Genomic DNA, 22,531 nt, shown 5'->3' on the forward strand with positions numbered 1-22,531 from the left:
CTTTAAAAGATCGACGATTATTTTCCCAGTGGTGCTTGCAAAAATATTCTTTAAAAGATCGACGATTAATTTCCCAGTGGTGCTTGTAAAAATATTCGTAAAAAAATCCACGTTTATTTTCCCAGCGGTGCTTATAAAAATATTCTTTAAAAAATTCCACATTTATTTTTCCAGTGATGCTTGTAAAAATATTCTTTAAAAAAATCCACGTTTATTTTCCCAGCGGTGCTTGTAAAAATATTCTTTAAAAAAATCCACGTTTATTTTTCCAGCGGTGCTTGTAAAAATATTCTTTAAAAAAATCCACGTTTATTTTCCCAGCAGTGCTTGTAAAAATATTCTTTAAAAATCCAGGTTTATTTTCCCAGCGGTGCTTGTAAAAATATTCTTTAAAAAAATCCACGTTTATTTTCCCAGTGGTGCTTGTAAAAATATTCTTTAAAAAAATCCACGTTTATTTTCCCAGTGGTGCTTGTAAAAATGTTTTTTTAAAAAAAATCCACGTTTACTTTCTCAGAGGTCTTCGTAAAAATGTTTTTTTTTTAAAAAAATCCACGTTTACTTTCTCAGAGGTCTTCGTAAAAATATTTAAAAAATCCACGTTTACTTTCTCAGAGGTCTTTGTAAAAATATTTAAAAAATCCACGTTTATTTTCTCAGCGGTGCTTGTAAAAATATTTTTTAAAAATCCATGTTTATTTTCACAGTGGTGCTTATAAAAATATTGTTTAAAAAATCCACGTTTATTTTCCCAGTGGTGCTTGTAAAAATGTTTTTAAAAAATCCACATTTATTGGCCTAGTGGTCCTTGAACAAATATGCCTTAAAAATCCATGCATACTGGATCCTTCAAAAAATTCTATAAAAATCCAAGTTTACTGGCCTTGTTGATCCTTAAAAAAATTTCTTTAAGACCCAAAGTTTATTGGCCCAATGCTGCTTATTTTAAAAAAATCCTCATTTATATGCCTAATGGTGCTTGAAAAAATATTGCTTAAAAATACACGGTTATTGGTCTTTGAAAAATATCCTCTAAAAATCCAGGTTTATTTGCCCAGAGGTCCTTGAAAAAATATTCCTGAAGCCGCGTTTATTGGCCTAGTGGTCTTTGACAAATATTCTCCAAAAATCCAGGTTTTTATTCTTTAAAAAAATCCACGTTTATTGTCCCAGTGGTGATTGACAAAAAATATTCTTTAAAAAATCCACGTTTATTAGCGTAGTAGTTCAGACAAAATATTCTTTAAAAGTTTGTGTTGTTGCTTCATAAAAATCCTTTATTAGAAATAACACATATTCACAAATCACCGTTATATTCCAATTCAGATTCCCAGAAACACATTAATAAATGTCACATAACATTTATACAACAAGAAAAAACAGTCTAAACAACTTCAAATACGAGAAACAAAAATTCACAGACTACTGAAAAAAATGTTATTCAAACAGCTATTTTTTCACCAGTCACAATCTTCAAACATCAATCAGATTTATATTTATGCTTGTTTGAGAATGCAATTCTTCTCTTACCAAGACTTCTTCGTTTGGGAACAACACACATGTTTTTCTTGCCATTGTTTTTCGTTAATGTTTTTTTCTGGCAGTCATGAATACGGACGGCAAAGAAAAGATACAATTTCTGGGAATGAAGAATGCATAAAAAGTGGCCAATTAATTGTTCACAAAAAGAGCTCCACTACAACAGACCGACCGGACAGCAATCGGAAAAAAATACAATAACCATTCAAACGGCCATCAAAGGATACAAAGAAAAGAATGATAGTCAGTCTCCGAAAAAATACATAGAATCAGAGAATGGACAAAAAAATGTTTGAGCATTTTTTTGTGTGTTGCTTCAACTCCTCCCTCCCAGACATATCAGTCAACAACATACGTAAAATGCCTTTAAAAATTGACGAACATCCAGAAAGACAGAGTTAACAACATACGTGTCTTGTCAACCGTAAATGTTGTGAATAGTTTCGACTTTATTGACAAAGGCGTACATAGCAATAGGGTTTTTTTAGATAATATCTTTCCTATACCCCAGGCCAACACACGTGGATTTTTCAATAATATTTTTCAAGGATTATCAAACAATAAACGTGGCTTTTTTTAAAGAATTATCAAACCAGTAAACGAGGATTTTTAAACAATATCTTTCAGGGATTATCAAAACAATAACCGTGGATTTTTTAAACAATATTCTACAATGACTTCTAGGGCAATAAACGCGGATTTTTTAAAGAATAGTTTTCAACGACTTCTAGGACGATAAACGTGGATTTTTTAAAGAATATTTTTCAGCGACTACTAAGACAATAAATGTGGCTTTTTAAAGAATATTTTTTCAACGACTGCTATGACAATAAACGTGTTTTTTTTTTGGAGGAATATTTTTCAGCGACTACTAGGGCAATAAACGTGGATTTTTTAAAGAATATTTTTCATCGACTTCTAGGACAATAAATGTGGATTTTTTAAAGAATATTTTTTCAACGACTACTAGGACATTAAACGTGGATTTTTTAAAAAATATTTTTCAACGACTTCTAGGGCAATAAACGTGGATTTTTTAAAGAATATTTTTCATCGACTTCTAGGACAATAAATGAGGATTTTTTAAAGAATATTTTTTCAACGACTACTAGGACATTAAACGTGGATTTTTTAAAGAATATTTTTCAACGACTACTAGGACATTAAACGTGGATTTTTTAAAGAATATTTTTCAACGACTTCTAGGACTATAAACGTGGATTTTTTAAAGAATATTTTCAACGACTTCTAGGACAATAAATGTGAATTTTTTAAAAAATATTTTTCAACGACTTCCAAGACAATAAACGTGGATTTTTTTAAAGAATATTTTTCAACGACTTCTAGGACAATAAACGTGGATCTTTTAAAGAATATTTTTTCAAGGACTTCTAGGACAATAAACGTGGATTTTTTAAAGAATATTTTTTCAACGACTTCTAGGACAATAAACGTGGATTTTTTAAAGAATATTTTTTTAACGACTTCTAGGACAATAAACGTGGATTTTTTAAAGAATATTTTTTCAACGACTTCTAGGACAATAAACGTGGATCTTTTAAAGAATATTTTTTCAACGACTTCTAGGACAATAAACGTGGATCTTTTAAAGAATATTTTTTCAACGACTTCTAGGACAATAAACGTGGATTTTTTAAAGAATATTTTTTCAACGACTTCTAGGACAATAAACGTGGATTTTTTAAAGAATATTTTTTCAACGACTTCTAGGACAATAAACGTGGATTTTTTAAAGAATATTTTTTCAACGACTTCTAGGACAATAAACGTGGATTTTTTAAAGAATATTTTTTCAACGACTTCTAGGACAATAAACGTGGATTTTTTAAAGAATATTTTTCAACGACTTCTAGGACAATAAACGTGGATTTTTTAAAAAATATTTTTCAACGACTTCTAGGACAATAAACGTGGATTTTTTAGAAAATATTTTTCAACGACTTCTAGGACAATAAACGTGGATTTTTTAAAGAATATTTTTCAACGACTTCTAGGACAATAAACGTGGATTTTTTAAAGAATATTTTTCAACGACTTCTAGGACAATAAACGTGGATTTTTTAAAGAATGTTTTTCAACGACTTCTAGGACAATAAACGTGGATTTTTTAAAGAATATTTTTCAACGACTTCTAGGACAATAAACGTGGATTTTTTAAAGAATATTTTTCAACGACTTCTAGGACAATAAACGTGGATTTTTAAAGAATATTTTTCAACGACTTCTAAGACAATAAACGTGGATTTTTTACAGAATATTTTTCAACGACTTCTAGGACAATAAACGTGGATTTTTTACAGAATATTTTTCAACGACTTCTAGGACAATAAACGTGGATTTTTTACAGAATATTTTTCAACGACTTCTAGGACAATAAACGTGGATTTTTTACAGAATATTTTTCAACGACTTCTAGGAAATAAACGTGGATTTTTAAAGTATATTTTCCAAGGACTACTAGGACAATAAACATGCCTTTTTTAAAGAATTTTTGTCAACGACTTCTAGGACAATAAACGTGGATTTTTTAAAGAATATTTTTCAACGACTTCTAGGACAATAAACGTGGATTTTTTAAAGAATATTTTTCAACGACTTCTAGGACAATAAACGTGGATTTTTTAAAGAATATTTTTCAACGACTTCTAGGACAATAAACGTGGATTTTTTAAAGAATATTTTTCAACGACTTCTAGGAAAATAAACATGGATTTTTTAAAGAATATTTTTCAACGACTTCTAGGACAATAAACGTGGATTTTTTAAAGAATATTTTTCAACGACTTCTAGGACAATAAACGTGGATTTTTTAAAGAATATTTTTCAACGACTTCTAGGACAATAAACGTGGATTTTTTAAAGAATATTTTTCAACGACTTCTAGGACAATAAACGTGGATTTTTTAAAGAATATTTTTCAACGGCTTCTAGGACAATAAACGTGGATTTTTTAAAGAATATTTTTCAACGACTTCTAGGAAATAAACGTGGATTTTTTAAAGAATATTTTTCAACGACTTCTAGGAAATAAACGTGGATTTTTAAAGTATATTTTCCAAGGACTACTAGGACAATAAACATGTCTTTTTTAAAGTATATTTTCCAAGGACTACTAGGACAATAAACATGTCTTTTTTAAAGAATATTTGTCAACGACTTCTAGGACGATAAACGTGGATTTTTTAAAGAATATTTTTTCAACGACTTCTAGGACAATAAACGTGGATTTTTTAAAGAATATTTTTTCAACGACTTCTAGGACAATAAACGTGGATTTTTTAAAGAATATTTTTTCAACGACTTCTAGGACAATAAACGTGGATTTTTTAAAGAATATTTTTCAACGACTTCTAGGACAATAAACGTGGATTTTTTAAAGAATATTTTTCAACGACTTCTAGGACAATAAACGTGGATTTTTTAAAGAATATTTTTCAACGACTTCTAGGACAATAAACGTGGATTTTTTAAAGAATATTTTTCAACGACTTCTAGGACAATAAACGTGGATTTTTTAAAGAATATTTTTCAACGACTTCTAGGACAATAAACGTGGATTTTTTTAAAGAATATTTTTCAACGACTTCTAGGACAATAAACGTGGATTTTTTAAAGAATATTTTTCAACGACTTCTAGGACAATAAACGTGGATTTTTTAAAGAATATTTTTCAACGACTTCTAGGACAATAAACGTGGATTTTTTAAAGAATATTTTTCAACGACTTCTAGGACAATAAACGTGGATTTTTTAAAGAATATTTTTCAACGACTTCTAGGACAATAAACGTGGATTTTTTAAAGAATATTTTTCAACGACTTCTAGGGCAAGATACGTGGATCTTTTAAAGAATATTTTTCAACGACTTCTGGGGCAAGAAACGTGGATTTTTTAAAGAATATTTTTCATCGATTTCTAAGACAATAAATGTGGATTTTTTAAATAATATTTTTTAACGACTTCTAGGACAATAAACGTGGATTTTTTAAAGAATATTTTCATCGACTCCTAACACAATAAATGTGGATTTTTTAAAGAATATTTTTCAACGACTTCTAGGACAATAAATGTGGATTTTTTAAAGAATATTTTTCAACGACTTCTAGGGCAATAAACGTGGATTTTTTAAAGAATATTTTTCACCGACTTCTAGGACAATAAATGTGGATTTTTTAAAAAATATTTTTCAACGACTTCTAAGACAATAAACGTGGATTTTTTTAAAGAATATTTTTCAACGACTTCTAGGGCAATAAACGTGGATTTTTTAAAGAATATTTTTCATCGACTTCTAGGACAATAAATGTGGATTTTTTAAAAAATATTTTTCAACGACTTCTAAGACAATAAACGTGGATGTTTTTAAAGAATATTTTTCAACGACTTCTAGGGCAATAAACGTGGATTTTTTAAAGAATATTTTTCATCGACTTCTAGGACAATAAATGTGGATTTTTTAAAAGATATGTTTCAACGACTTCTAAGACAATAAACGTGGATTTTTTTAAAGAATATTTTTCAACTACTTCTAAGACAATAAACGTGGATTTTTTTAAAGAATATTTTTCATCGACTTCTAAGACAATAAATGTGGATTTTTTAAAGAATATTTTTCAACGACTTCTAGGACAATAAACGTGGATTTTTTAAAGAATATTTTTCAACGACATTTAAGACAATAAACGTGGATTTTTTAAAGAATATTTTTCATCGACATTTAAGACAATAAATGTGGATTTTTTAAAGAATATTTTTCATCGACTTCTATGACAATAAATGTGGATTTTTTAAAGAATATTTTTGAACGACTACTAAGACAATAAATGTGGATTTTTTAAAGAATATTTTTCATCGACTTCTAGGACAATAACCGTGGATTTTTTAAAGAATATTTTTCAACGACTTCTAGGACAATAAACGTGGATTTTTTAAAGAATATTTTTTCAAAAACTACTAGGACAATAAATGTGGATTTGTTAAACAATATTTTTTCAACGACTACTACGACAATAAACGTGGACAAACCTATGGTAATCACCAATTTCTAAACTTTTTTGCATCTCCAACCATATTGACCCCACAATTGCGTACATTTGAATCTGCAATGCTAAAGGCTTTCACAAAAGTGAATCGATCCGTTGAACGCGTAATAAACAGTTTTTGGCAACAAAAAGAAGAAAAAAAAACTCGTAAAAATCACATGTTAGAATGACAAAAGCGCAAATTTTTCTTTCATATCCTGCGGATGTTTTTTCATATTCGTTTTCTTGTCATTTCTCTTCTATAACACGTTGGGCACGAATTTTAATTTTTTTTTAAAAAGATTTAAATCCCAATCGCTATTTGCACGGCTGATACACTGGTAAAAACAATTGCTGGAAACAGAAACCAAATAAATAGCAAAAACAATTCAATGGTCGAAACAGGAAGGGAAATGTTCAAAAAATGTCTAATGGAAAATGCATAAATGCAGTGAATGGAAATGAGCAATAGATTTTTAGAATATTATTATAAAGTAATCAACATTAATTCCTAAAACTTGTTATTGTATACCAGAAATGAAATAGAACAGTTTCTACCATTTATTTACTTTTTATTAACTCATTTATAAAATGATAACTGTCTTCATGCCGTTTTATCATTTGTTCCCTTATTAGCAAGTTCAATCAACTGTGTTGAACAAATATTGAACAGTATATCTGTCAAAGTATAATGTGATAAATTCTAGAATATATAAATTTGTTTTTGTTAGCTGGAACACACTCAAACACAATCATCCTCCATTCTAACCAGGCCAATAAAAACAGCATATCAACAGCAATTAACAAAATAAAATATAACAGCAGCAATAACACGTCACACTGAATGGCAATGAACCTGACGTTTTATTATTATTTTTTTAGATTCAATTCTTTGTTGTGTTTTTTTCCACAATTGCAATTTCAAATCTATAGCCAAATTATTTTGAACGGCGGTGTATTATTATAGTGAAGAGATAAAAAGCGAAAACGCAAATAATTGATAGAATACTCACCTGGTGAATTGAGGAATCACACAAAGAAGAGAGAAAAACATCAATTTGCCTGTGTTACTCTTTGAGATTTCTTATCTCTGTGGAAAAATGTATTCATTAAACAAAACCAAAGCGCAATTAAATTGACAACTTTGAAGATAATATCGGCGCAATCACAAACATTACTCAAGTGCTGCTGCTGCTGCTGATTGTGATTGAGTAATGATTTGGTGGGTTGTAGTCTGCCGTTCGTTGGCTTCTTATCGCTTGGAAATTGTGGTTTATTTATTTACCTTTGTATATTATCTTTTTGAGTGTAGAATTAAAGCAATGCGTAAAAACTGTTAGTGAGGGATTACTAGGCCAATAAAAGTGGATTTGTTAAAGAATATGTTTTCAAAGCTTTTACACCAATAAACGTGGCTTTTTATAGGATATTTTTAAGGACTTTTACAGTAATAAACGTGGATTTTTTAAGGAATACTTTTTCGAGGACTTCTATGCCAATAAGCGTGGATTTTTTAAGGAGTATTTTTTCAAGGACTTCTATGCCAATAAACATGAATTTTTAATGCATATTTTTTCAAGGACTTCTAGGTCAATAAACGTGAAATTTTTAAGGAATATTTTTTCAAGGACTTCTAGACCAATACAAGTGGATTTGTAAGGAATATTTTTCAAGGACTTCTAGGCCAATAAACGTGGGAATATTTTTCAAGGACTTCTAGGCCAATAAATGTGGATTCTTTGAGGAATATTTTTCAAAGGACTTCTAGGCCAATAAACGTGGATTTTTTAAGGAATATTTTTCAATGACGTCTAGGCCAATGAACGTTGATTCTTTAAGGAATATTTTTTTCAAGGACTTCTAGCCCAATAAACGTGGATTTTTTAAGGAATATTTTTTCAAGCACTTCTAGGCCACTAAACGTGGATTTTTTAAGGAATATTTTTCAAGGACTTCTAGGCCAATAAACGTGGGAATATTTTTCAAGGACTTCTAGGCCAATAAATGTGGATTCTTTGAGGAATATTTTTCAAAGGACTTCTTGGCCAATAAACGTGGACTTTTTTAAGGAATTTTTTCCAAGGACTTCTAGGCCAATAAACTTGCATTTTTAAAGGAATATTTTTTCAAGGACTTCTAGGCCAATAAACCTGGATTTTCAAGGAATATTTTTTCAAGGACTTCTAGCCAATAAACGTAGATTTTTTAAGGAATATTGTTCAAGGACTTCTAGACCAATAAACGTGGATTTTTTAAGAAATATTTTTTCAAGGACTTCTTAGTTGTTAAGGCTAATTTTTATTGATATTTTCAATGAATCGAAAAGAACATCCGAAAGGTTAGAATGGTGAAAGTTTTAATTTGCCAACATTACTTAATTTATATTATTTATACGGAACAAAACAAAAACAAGTATTTTAGGTCACTGCTCCATTTGCTGCCAGAGGAAAAGAGTTGCAACAGTTTCTCATAAATCACTAACTAATAATATAAATAAAACTAGTCTGCTTGTGAAATTATGAATAATGTACTACGTTATGTACCCCCAAAGCTATCTTCAATTGACTTCAATTACCGTCTGTCCTTCCTAACATTTCAATTTCAAAAAATTCCCCATTGAATAATTATAGTAAATCATAGAAACATTTGTTGTGTTTTTTCTCTCCTCTCAGCTCCCAAAACACTCATTTCAAAATAAACTCTTCGAATATAAATTTTGTTTTCTTAATACCACAAATAGATATGCTCGTATAAAAAGACACAATAACAAATAATAAAATGCTTTAACTTGTGTCATTGGCAATGGTTAAGTGGTCAATAGTCGTCTTATTGTCTGCTTCTCTAATCCAATAAAATAAATTCAAATCATTTTGTTTTTCCTTTATGTGATTTTATTTCCCTTTAATTAATGATTATCACTTGAAATTTGTATTTTGTTTACATTTAATCTGTTTAACATTTATGGATTTTGTTGTTTAGTTACCTATCTACAACAAAATGTTATTTAATTGTGTGGATACGTACCTTCCTTTATTCAAACATTCATTTGTCATTTTAGGTTTTTGTTTCAATTCCACAGTTGCGTCGTGTTTACGGGTTTCCTTTGGCGTTGTTTTTTCTTTCTATACATCCCTTACAACCAACAATAAAATGTATCTGAATATGTCAAGTGACAGAGCATTATTGTTGTTTATATTTGGCTTGTGAAGTATAGGGTTGCCAGGGCGTTGTAGTAATGTGTGATATAAATTGGTCTGTTCCTTTACTTTTTAAAATGGTAAAGTGGTAAAAAATGGTAAAAGTAATGAACTTCCTTCATATAAATGTATGCTTTTTGAAGTAAGGGAACACTTTTCTGGTAGAAAATGGTAAAAACTGGAAGACTCAGACAGATAAAGGAACAGAACTAAACAAGGACGTCTAGGCCAATAAACGTGGATTTTTTTTTAAATAATATCTTTTGAGGTACATTTCAAGGACTTCTAGGCCAATAAAAGTGGATTTTTTAAAGAATATCTTTTGAGGTACATTTCAAGGATTTCTAGGCTATTAAACGTGGATTTTTAAAAGAATTTTTTTGAGGTACATTTCAAGGAGTTCTAGCCCAAAAAACGTGGATTTTTTAAAGAATTTTTTTGAGGTACATTTCAAGGACTTCTAGCGCAAAAACGTGGAATTTTTTAAAGAATTTTTTGAGGTACATTTCAAGGACTTCTAGCCCAAAAACGTGGATTTTTTTTAAAGAATTTTTTTGAGGTACATTTCAAGGACTTCTAGCGCAAAAACGTGGAATTTTTAAAAGAATTTTTTGAGGTACATTTCAAGGACTTCTAGCCCAAAAAACGTGGATTTTTTAAGAATTTTTTTGAGGTACATTTCAAGGACTTCTAGCGCAAAAACGTCGAATTTTTTAAAGAATTTTTTGAGGTACATTTCAAGGACTTCTAGCCCAAAAAACGTGGATTTTTTTAAGAATTTTTTTGAGGTACATTTCAAGGACTTCTAGCCCGTAAACCGTGGATTTATCGAAGAATATCTTTTGAGGTACATTTCAAGAACTTCTAGACCAAAAAACGTGGATTTATCGAAGAATATTTTTTGAGGTACATTTCAAGGACTTCTACTTATAGCTGGCAAACTATCGATATTCGGACTTTGCTATGGAGTCCGATGTGAAGCAATCTTTACGACCGCGATCAAAACAATATTCGGACTAACTATAGTTTGCCAACTCTACTTCTACCCCCCATAAACTTGGAATTTTAAAGAATATTTGTTTAAGTACGTCTACGACAATCCATAAGGGCACCTGGCTGTCTCCAGATCAGAAAACAAGAAATCAAATTGATCACGTTGTGATAGATGGAAGACATTCATCGATCGTGTTGGATGTGCGCTCGTGGAGCAAACATAGACTCGGACCACTACATAGTTGTAGCAAAGGTACGCACCCGGTTAAACGTAGCAAACAAAGTACGAACAGACACAACACGAAAGTTAGACATCGGTAAGCTGCAATCACAACAGATAGCCACAGCATATTCCACTCAACTAGCCCAATTATTTAATCAAAGCACTCCTCATGCCGATAACATATCAGCGCAATGGCAAAGTATTGCCTACTCCATGCAAACAGAGACCTCCACCAAAGAATCCATGGTATGATCAGGATTGTCGTGCTGCTACCGAAGAGGCATATAGGGCTACGTTACAATCCGTAGCAAACGTAGCGCACGAGAGAGATATCGGGAGAAAAGGAGAGAGCAGAAACGTCTTTTCCGCAGGAAAAAGAGGGAGATGGAAAAGCGGGAGTGTGAAAAAATCGAGATGTACAGGAGCCAGAATGAAGTCCGAAAATTCTACCAAAGAGTGAAGCATCAAACTGATAGCTTTGGTACAGGCACCTCCTCCTGTAGAAACCAGCAAGGTAATTTGGTAACTGATACGGATAGTGTACTCAGGATATGGAAAGAGCATTTTTCAAACCTGTTGGTATCCCTCGAAGACGACGAAGATACCACAGATGCAATCCAAGAAGATGGCATTGAATGTATACCGCCCAGCCAAGATGAGGTATAGACAGTAATGAACCGGCTGAAGAATAATAAGGCAGCAGGAGCCGATGGCTTACCAGCCGAGCTGTTCAAAATCGGAGGCGACACGCTGATAAGGTGTATTCATCAGCTAGTTAGCACCATCTGGCAGGAAGAACGAGTACCCGACGATTGGAACCTGAGTATCCTGTGCCCCGTCCATAAGAAAGGAGATAAGACTGTATACTCTAACTATTGGGGCATAAGTCTACTCCCGATTGCCTACAAGATCGTGTCAGGGATATTGTGCGAAGGACTAAAGCCTATGGTCAACGAGATAATTGGGCCATACCAATGCGACTTTAGACCTGGCAAGTCCACCATTGACCAAATATTTACCCTGCGGCAAATCCTGGAGAAGACCAAAGAAATGCAGATCGACACCTATCACCTTTTTGTCGATTATAAAGCAGCCTTCGACAGCCCACTACGTTCAAAGGTACTCCAGGCCATGTCTGAATTTGGTATCCCCGCAAAGCTCATTCGGCTTTGTAAAATGACTTTAACTGACACGAGATCCTCAGGTAAAATAGGAAAGAACCTCTCGTGTGATCTCTTCAACATCCTGCTGGAAAAGGTTATTCGAGAGGCAAACGTCAAAAGAAGTGGCACAATCTACACCAATAGTCACATGTTACTTGCTTATGCTGATGATATAGACATCATGGGACGATCAGTAAAAGAAGTAACTGATACCTTTATGAAGGTCGAAGGAGAATCTGCTAAAGTGGGTCTGGCGGTAAACGGCGGGAAGACTAAGTTAATGGCGTCGACGCGCAATGCGTCCATTGAGCTCGGACCAACTGTGGAAGTTGGTTCCTATAATTTTGAGGTAGTAAAAGACTTCGTCTACCTCGGCACCGCCGTAAACACAACTAATGACATCAGTTGTGAAATAAAATGAAGAATTGTATTGGCTAATAGATGCTACTTTAGCTTAAGTAAGCAGTTTGGTGTGTTTTAGAGAAATATTCTTCGAAAGATCTACGGACCAATCTGCGTTGACGGTGAATTCGACGTCGCATGAACCACGAGCTGTATCTGCTATACAACGACATCAATATAGTTAAACGTATCAAGATGCAACGATTACGTTGGCTAGGCCATATCATAAGAATGAGCGATGATGAACCGGCTAAAAAGGCGCTTGGCGGTGCTCGCAGAATTGGCAGGCCAAAGAATAGATGGCGCAAACAAGTGGATGAAGGGATGACAAGGAGCGGTATTCCAGAAAGAGAAGCAATAGACAGAGAGAAATGGAGATCTTTTCTTAGTTGGGCTAGCAAAGTAAGTAAGTCTACGACAATGAACATGGATTTTTTAAAACGTGGATTTTTTAAAGAACTTCTACGACAATAAACATGGGTTTTGTAAAACGTGTTGTTTTTAATTTTTTTCAAGAACTTTTACGCCAATAAACATGGATTTTTTAAGGAATATTTTTCCAAGAACTTCTACGCCAATAAACGTGGATTTTTAAAGAATATTTTTTAAGGACTTCTACGTCAAAAAACGTGGATTTTTAAAAATATTTTTTAAGGACTTCTACGCCAAAAACGTGGCCCATCTTGGAACTTGTTTTAATTTTACGCAAAATATTACGTCTGCCAAATTTTAGACCGGATCGGTTTATCCGTTCGAAAGTTATCGAGCGTTCCACCCACTACACATGGTGCCATAGCTGGTTTTTACAGCTTTCGGTTCATTTTCTCAGGAAGTATGGACTTGCCCCCGAAAAAACTTGTACCGTGGTAATGGGGCAGCGAATACAAGTTGTTACAACAAAAGTCAAAAAGGTTCGAAAGGAGGTCTTAAACTGCAATTTTTAGAAATTTTGTGGGGGGGGGTTGCCCGAAGGATTGGACCGATGTAGTCGAACTTGATCTATGTATGTCTGGTAGAAATATTATGATCTGCAAAGTATTAACCAAATTGTCTGAAACGGATTTCATCCAAACGTACTTGGGGGTCTAAACCATTATTTCGACGTGGCACATTTTGCCCGTATGCAACGGTATATACCTTCGTTAGCATAAACGCTGAGGGTATAATAACATTTGGTGGGGCACATGGAAGCGTTTAAACAATCCTTAATGTTCGTACGTGTAGCACAGCGGAAGGAACACAGCTAGAACTCAGAAGTTCACACGATCAAATCCAGCTGAGAGCAAAATAATAAAAAAATAAGGAATGTGTTGAAATTGAAAACAAATTGCACCTCAACTGTTCTAAAATATAACACATGTTTTTTTTCTAGCTTATTTTTTAACTTCTAGTGGCCATAGTTATGTAACTAGTTATTCAGTGCGACATGCCTTTGTTAAAATAATGGGTTAGTAGGGTGTTTTGTAAGTAGTAACAACTACCAAAAAGTACTTCTAAACCCATTATGTGGTAATGATTTTTTTCTGGGTAACATGTGCACCACAAACTCGTCGTAATTTTGCTAACAAAAAATGTTTGCCAACGGCTTAGTACACATTTTGCAGATGTAATTCGAAACATTTTAGTTGTAATTCGTAACATTTCATTTGTAATTCGAATTATTTTATTTGTAATTCGAATTATTCTATTTGTAATTTGAATTATTTCATTTGAATTCGAATTATTTTATTTGTAATTCGAATTATTCCATATGTAATTCGAATTATTTCATTTGTAATTCGCATTATTCCATTTGTAATTCGAATTATTTTATTTGAAATTCGACTTATTTCATTTGTAATTCGAAACAAAAAAATACCAAATATTTTTTGTATTGATTTTATACCTGGCTTTTTCGAATAACAAATAAAATGATTCAGTTACAAATGGAATAATTCGAATTTCAAATAAAATAATTCGAATTTAAAATTGAATAATTCTAATTATAAATATTCGTATTACAAATCGAATAATTCGAATTATAAATGGAATAATTCGAATTACAAATTAGAGCTGTACAGTTCATGAACGAACTAGTTCAATTGAACGATTCAATGAATAGAGCGTATGAACTAGATCAGTCGATATAGTTCAATAGTTCCCTGAACTATAATCAGTCGACGAACGTACGATCAACGAACGAACGATTCACAATATAGTTCAACATGTCGTTCACATATGCATAAAGTTACGCCGTCGTCAGTGTTCAGTGATGCCTTCGTAATGTGATGAGTTTGTTTACGTTTTGGATCAATGTACTATGAATAGCTGTTCGAAAGTGAAGATTTCTTCAAAAACACAAGAAATTCCACATATTCCCATATTGAATGTTCCTTGTTCTGGGGATCAATTCTGTTTCTATGAAAATGTGAAATGAAAACTTTTATAAAGGAAAAAACTGTCAAATGAAAAATATTATAAAGAAAATATTTTTCATAGAACAAGAAACCAGCCCCTGGATAGAAAACAAGTGATCCAAGGCTATAGTCGGACGGGGCCGACCATGTGATACCCTACACCTTTACCCCGGGGAATTAGCTTTCCACATATCAAAATTTCTTTATGGAAAAAATAAACTTGTTGTAAGAAGTAACTTTAGGGATTCTGGTGGATTCTGCATCAGGGGGAAGATCAGTAGATCTATTTCCATATGTAGTCAACTTTGCCGGTATATGTTTTCCAGGAAATAAAATATAGATCATTTTTTTTTTCATTTTACCATTTTACTAAATATGATCAGATCATCATCCAAAATTGTAAGCATCTACTTCGACCTAAAGTCTTACCTCGTGCAAAATTTTGTGATTATTAAGCTATAATTGCGACCTCTAGCGTGTTTATGATTACACTACCAAGAAATAACAGGGTATATTAGGCTGTAACTCTGTTATCTTATCATGTACACCAACGGACACACGGACGGACACACATATCAAAATCGCTTTATCTCGCCGAGATATGAAGATTGGTATACCACATTGGGGGTCTCCGACGAATATTTCGCGGGGTTACATGAATTTTTACCAAAACAAACTTATAATACCCTTTCCACATAGTGGTGTAGGGTATAAAAATAAAAAGAAACACAAACGCACAAAGCTTTTTCGCATTGACAGTTTCTACACACACACAACAGAACATTTTTGCTATTGTTTGTTTCTCTTTGGTGTATGCATGCGTTTGATTGATAGTCCGGTCAAAATAGACATTGAAATAGCAAAAATTCCCACAAAGCTGAATTTTGGTGGAGAGCTAGGGTTTGCCATTAGAAGCAACGTCCTAAAAGTCCCCATCGGTCCCATGTGTGCAAAAAAAATTATTCGGGGTTAAAGGTCAAAATTTAAGGGTTTTTAGGTTTTCGGATTTATTTTTTGAAAACGGTTGATCTAATCAAAAAGTGACTAAAGTAAATATTGTAGACTTAGAAGGAACCATTCTTGAGATATAGCTGTTCTACAAAACACATGATTTTTATGCATTTATAAGGGAAATATGCACATATTCAGACGAACCGGCTAAAATAAGCGAAGTAATAGGGTCTGTCCCCCAAAAAATATATATTTTCTTGAAGAGCGAAATTATAGCTATCTTCTAAAAAAATTCCAACAAAATCGGAGTGTGTTTAGTAGAGTTATTCAATGTTAGAGTCATTTTATGCAAAAATAGCCCATTTAACCCACATGTATAATCGAAAGCCCAACGGGAACGACCCCAACGAAAACTCTCCGATTTTTTTCAAGTTTTGTCCGAAGGTAGGGTTTGTTGCGCTGATTACGGAAATGTATAATTTTCAACGGTTGTGGATCCGGTTCGCCGGTTATTAGACCCGAAAGGCCAAATTTAAAAACCGGGTTAGACCCGGTTCTACTGAACCGATTACTGCAAAGTGGATATCGTTTGAAAGCTTACGGAAGTATCGTTACTTTAACCGGTTCGCCTCCTAATGTACTTACGCGGCTAATTCTTTATTTGACATTTAGATCGAGATATCTCGAAAATGGTAAGTCTTTTTTAAGAATCATAAAGACCAATCTTGTAGACAATTATTGAATCTACAACTTTTACTTTAGCTGGCTTTTGCTAAGTGTTACCGTTTTTGAGAAAAATTAAAAAAAAAAACTGAATAATGCCTCCAAAAATGACCTTTGACCCCGAATAACTTGTTTTGCACACATGGGATCGATGGGGACTTTTAGGACGTTGCTTCTAATGACCAACCCTAGCTCTAAACCAAAATTCAGCTTTGTGGGAATTTTTGCTATTTCCCCCTTATACGCATGTCTATTTTGACCGGTTATGATCCGAATGAATGAACTGGATAGTGAACTATGAACTAGATTACTGAACTAGTTCAGTTAAAAGATCTGAACTATTGAACTAGATATTTCAAATGAACTAGATTGTACAACTCTATTACAAATGGAATAATTCGAATTACAAATGGAATAATTCGAATAACAATTGGAATAATTCGAATTACAAATGATTTCTTACGAATTACAAATAGAATTCTCGAATTACAATTAAAATAATTCGAATTACGTCTGAAAAAGGGATGGGTGCCACCGTGGTGCAATGGTATGCACACCCGCCTTGCACACATAAGGTCGAGGGTTCGATTCCCCGGCCAGACAACATCAAACACTTATCAACGGTGGCAAAATACCCCTCAGTAATGTTGGCGACATTTCCTGAGTATTTCAGCCATGTAAAACTTCTCTACAAAAGTGGTGTCTGTGGTGAGAGAAGTCTCCCTTGTCCCTTATGGGATGTTTGTGGAACAATTATTATTACGTCTGAAAAAGGTGTAGTCGGACACACTCATTACCTAGTAATGACTCATTACCTCATTACCTAGTAATGACTCATTACCTCATTACTTAGTAATGACTAAAGTAAGTAGTTTTTCCTTGTGAATTTTTTAAGCAGTAACCCATTATTTTTCCGCCTACTGGTAATGTACAAAATAGCTAGTTTACATTACTTTGTAATGAGTTGTTCGTATTCGTCTCATGTGGCTCCCCAATTTATGGTGGAACGTAACTCCATGGTGTTGTCTGTTAATTTCATGTCATTTGGCAACCCTAACTGAGAAGATAGATTTGTTGTTGATGTATACAAATCCACGGAAGAGAAAGAGTATCTAAAACGCCACTACTGATTATTTCAATGGATGATTTTGGCGGCGGGCGATTTTTTTCCACTGTAGAATGCTCATCCACTGGTGTTTAGTTTGTAAAGATTTCTTAGGTTTTATTTTACTTTTTTTTCGATTCTACTCCCATTGTGTGTTTAGTTCGGAACTTGATTTGTTGTTGATGTTCTTCTTGTAGGGGTTTTTAAGGTTTTCTTTTACTACTACTGTCTGTTGATGCTTCTTCTTTTGACTGTTTTTTGGGCATTATCCGTCGTATCTTAGCTGCTGTTATGTTTTGTGCGGTGTTAGTGATGATGATAATGGGAATAACAAATAAAAACAACCGTGTGTTGTGTTTGGTTCAGACGGATGAACGAACGGATAGATGGATGGCTGGCTGGATGACTAGAAGGTTGGTTAGTTAGTTGGGTTTTGTTTGGTTGACTGTTTGACACTGTGGCTGTTGTGTTTTGACGATGACGACGAAATGAGAAGAGAGTGAGTTCGAGTACTCGTTTCACAGTTGTTGTTTTGTTAGTGCTGCTGCATGTGTGTTTGTGAGTAATTGTGTATGTTTACCAGCCAGTCAGCCATACGTGAGCCGTGAGCGAATACCAAGCAACCGTTTTACGTATGAGAAATGTCGATGACGGGATATGAAATTCTTTGTGTGGTTAACTGAAACCAGTATTACGTGCCGGGGTGCAATGAATGGCAGCAAAAATTTTCGTTTTGTCGTTGTCTCGCGTGTAATAATAAATTCTTTACCTTTTCTTTTTTGCTGCCTGCTATTTGCCGTCGCTTTTTTGTGCATGTGAAATGTGTGATGATGATGATGATATTGAGTATAGTAGTGATTTGATGAGTGAGTTTATGTATATGTAAAGAATTCTTTTAAATAAAAAAGAAAAATTGAATAACAAATATCAAAATCATTAGAATTTTGGAGAAAAAATATAAACCAAAACAAATAATTAAAAAAGAAAAAAAATATTAAATAATTTTTTTCGACAGCCAAGGAAAGGTGTCCGCATATTTTTTTCCATTCTTTGGTGTAATGAAATAATGCCGCGCGCGCATATTTTAAGTGAAAACTAAGAAGCAAATAGCATTTTGGGACTGTATACCACCTCCAACATCATCCACCTCCCGCCGGATAATTATAATTGATTACATATAACAGCAACAACAATAGCCCCACAAAAAAGGAATATTATCTACAACATCTTAATGAAATTTCTTCATAGTTTTTGAGGTTTTTGATTTTCTGGGTGAAAGTGTATAAACCAACCATCCAACCAACCAGGAAGTGAATGTCATTAAAGTGAAATTAAGTTCAAGAAGAAACAACAAATGGAGATTGTTAAAACGTCAAGAGTGAAGTTTTATTTTGACAAATTAGCTTGACGTCCATTAAATGAGAAAGAAAGAAAAGAAATCAAATATTAAAATTGTCTTCAAAGAAATTATGAAAAGTTAAACAACAAATATACCAAAGTGATTTTCAAAAAAATATATTCAAATTAAACCAAGAGCTTAGCATAGTTGTGACACAAAATTTCCCAAAAAAAAAAAAATAAATATAAGAAATCGAAACTAAAAATTGAATGAAATTTGAATGATAAATAAAAATAAAATATTAAAAAAAAAGTTTGAATACCCACTGGATATAATACAAAATTTTGAATAATATATTAAAATAGAAATCAAACAAATCAAATACTAATAATAAGGAAATCAAGTGAGAAAAAAGCGTTTTAAAATTGTACACACACGATTGTAAAAAATTTAAATCCAATCCATATTCAAAATATTTGTATAATTGGTGTTTAATTAAAAAATAAAAAAAAAAAACTCAGCCACCGAAACAACAACTTTTCTCCCTAGCCGTGTTTATTAGAACAAACTCAAAATTTTCTCCCAAGTATATAGTGAGTACCAAACCAAATCTATCTGTCAATCTCTTATTAAACAAAACAAAAGAAAAAAATAATTTAATTTTCTATTTTATTATTTGTTGTTGTCCATTTTTATACATCTTTCTATTTTTTTTTCTTCTCACACACCTTCCCTTTTTTTGCCTTCCGAAAAAATACTTTTTTTGTGTATACCAAACAAAACACTTGGACAAATATAAAAAACAACAATTTTTCTACAGATGTATGTATGCCGTCGACGAATCGTTGGTTGCTTGCTTGGTGGTACGACATCCCCATACGGCGGTGTATCGTTCAAAAAGGGAAAAAATCCAAAAGATACAGTTCAAGTGCATATGCCTCTGACTTTTTCTTCTTCTGCTGTGTTTCTCTAAACGGCTGTGTGTGTGTCTGAATGTTTGTGAGTACGCGCGTATCTGAATCGCCAAGTCGTTAGTGTTGTATGTGCGCGCCGTCAGTGTTTGGTAAAACAAACAACAGCAACAATAAGAGATTTGTGTAGAGTTGCCATTTATTTCCGATGCCGTAATATTTTGTCCAAACTTAGTTTAAGTTCGAAGGTGTGTCATATCGGTCCACTCATTCAGGTACCTCCCCCACAAATGTTCGAAAATATTCGAAAATTTGTGCGTACGATAACTCTTGAAGGGAGTAACCGATTTGGTCCATACTTTGCACATCGTAAAATTTCTACCAAAAATAGATGAGGTTTCAATATGTGGTCTATTGGTGCACTCCATCGGGTACCTCCCACACAACATTTCGAATAAGTTCAGCTTAGGACCTGCTCTCGAATTGCCTTGATTTTTGTTTTAACAACTTGTTTTCGCAGTCCCCATTACGACGGTACACATTTTAGCAGGAGCATGTTCATACTTCCTGGGAATATAGGACTATGGTGGTTGGAGCGCACGATAACTCTCGAACGGATCTTCCAATTTGGTCCAAAATTTTAACTTCGTAATACTTTGACCGAGCTTAGCTCAAGTTCGAAGATCAGTCATATCGGTCAACTCCTTTAGGAACCTCCTCCACAAAAGTTCGAAATATTCGGAAAATTTGTGTGTACGGTAACTCTGGAAGGCAGTAACCGATTTTGCACTTCTTAAAATTTATGAGTGCCACCGTGGTGCAATAGTATGCACACCCTCCTTGCACGCTAAATGTCGTGGGTTCGATTCCCAGGCATGAAACATCAAATTTTTAACGGTGGCAAAATACCTCTCAGTGATGTTGGCGACATTTCCTGATTATTTCAGCCACGTAAAACTTCTCTACAAGTGGTGTCTAAGGACACGCCGTTCGGACTCGGCAATGAACAGTAGGTCCCATATCATTGAGCTAATATTAATCGGGGTGCAGTCATTGATATGTGAGAAGTTCTCCATTGTCCCATCTGGGATGTTTGTGGAACAATTATATATATTTTATAATATTTATACGAAACATGGACCAGGTTCTAATATGGACTCTATATTTTTATTCCTTCGTGTACCTCCAACATAAAAAATACAGTTTAAAGCCTGATTGCGAATCCCTTGGATCTTTGTTGTAAAAACTTGTATTCGTTGTCCCCATTTTTTCACGCCTTAGGTCTAAAACGAAGTCTGGCCTTAAAAATCCCTTCATGAAAAGCACTCATGCATTACAAATACAAAGTAAAAAAGGGTAATAATGATTTTCCAAACAAAAAAAAAAAAAAAAAAAAAAATACAAGTCATTTCGCACATTTACAATTACATTCATAAAATTAAAAATAATTCTGAAATAAATAACCTGTTTCTCAAAAGGTATTCGAAACTAAATTCATTCAAATGACTTCCGTTTTTGAAAAATATTTGTTTCATTTTTGTTTTCAATAAAACAAAAACTTTGTACAAAAGCAAGAGTTTCGGAATAATTCGAACGAATTTTTTTCAACATCAGTTTTTTTTTTCTCTCATGTTACCAAGGTTGAGCAGACCAAAAATATATTTTGCCAGCGCTTAGAAGAAACATATAACCCTTTTCATGCCCATAACAAACAAATTATGGTAGGCACCGACGTAGTCAGGAGGGAGCCCCAGGGAGCCCATGGACCACATATTTATCTTGCGGCAAATCCTGGATAAGACCCAAGCGGTGCAGATTGACACTTACCATTTCTTATCGATTATAAAACAGCTTTCGACAGTCATATACGGCCAAAGGTATTGCATGTCATTTGGTATTCTCACAAAGCGCATTGTAAGATGGCATTAACTGCTACACAGTTCTCAGTTAAAATAATAAAAGTCCTCTACGAACAGTTTAGTACCAAAAGAGGTTTGAGACATGGAGAAGGCCTTCAAGTGACCTCTTCAGTATCTTTTTGGAAAATGATAGATGTAAAAGAAATGGCGCAATAAACACCAATAGACAGGTGACTATTGCCGACGACATTGAGGTCTGGGAGTAAGACAAACCCAATTTGATGGTATCAACGCAAAATGCGTCCACAGAACTCGGAACAACTATGGAAGCTGTTGCCTTAGGAAGAAATCAGTTAAAATAAAAAGCCACATCTCGTCAAACAAAAAAAAAATTTACAGCCCAGTAAAAAAATAATTGCCAAATAATGTGTTTTCATAGTACTCTTTGATAGTCGTAACTATATACAAAACCCCCTACTAACCCATTATTTTAACAAGGGCATGTCGCTGTGACTGGCTAGTTATTCTATACCACTTCAAGTTGAAAAATATGCTAAAAACTAAATGTTATACATATTATTAGAACAGTTGAGGTAGAATTTGTTTTCAATTTCAAGATTTCAACAAACTTCATAGTTTTATTTTATTTTGCTCCCGGTTGGATTTGATTATGCGAACTTCTGATTTG

General features: G+C 33.2%; 1 protein-coding gene and 1 long non-coding RNA gene across 8 annotated transcripts in view; one reads left to right on the forward strand and one right to left on the reverse strand.

Annotated features, from left to right (window-relative positions):
* The window catches only part of Bicra (BRD4 interacting chromatin remodeling complex associated protein), a 370,087-nt gene that overhangs the window by 238,343 nt on the left and 109,213 nt on the right, over positions 1 to 22,531 (forward strand). Inside the window, exons 1-2 of one of the 7 annotated variants that reach the window (XM_073960693.1) lie at positions 18,220 to 18,600; positions 18,983 to 19,666. The exons of 4 other annotated variants lie outside the window; for them this stretch is intronic. Coding sequence is in view for 1 of the 3 variants with exons in the window: in XM_073960687.1 (XP_073816788.1) it covers positions 18,555 to 18,600 (46 nt within the window). In the remaining 2 variants the exon portion in view is untranslated. Of the gene's footprint in view, positions 1 to 18,219; positions 19,667 to 22,531 lie in introns of those variants that run through there. 2 more of the 7 variants (XM_073960692.1, XM_073960687.1) reach the window with 2 other exon arrangements.
* The window catches only part of LOC141389329 (uncharacterized), an 89,536-nt gene that overhangs the window by 60,229 nt on the left and 6,776 nt on the right, over positions 1 to 22,531 (reverse strand). The gene's annotated exons all lie outside the window — the stretch shown is intronic.

Source organism: Musca autumnalis, unplaced genomic scaffold (genome assembly GCF_047663935.1).
Source record: "Musca autumnalis isolate F117 unplaced genomic scaffold, ASM4766393v1 scaffold_1, whole genome shotgun sequence".
Taxonomy (NCBI): Eukaryota; Metazoa; Arthropoda; class Insecta; order Diptera; family Muscidae; genus Musca; species Musca autumnalis.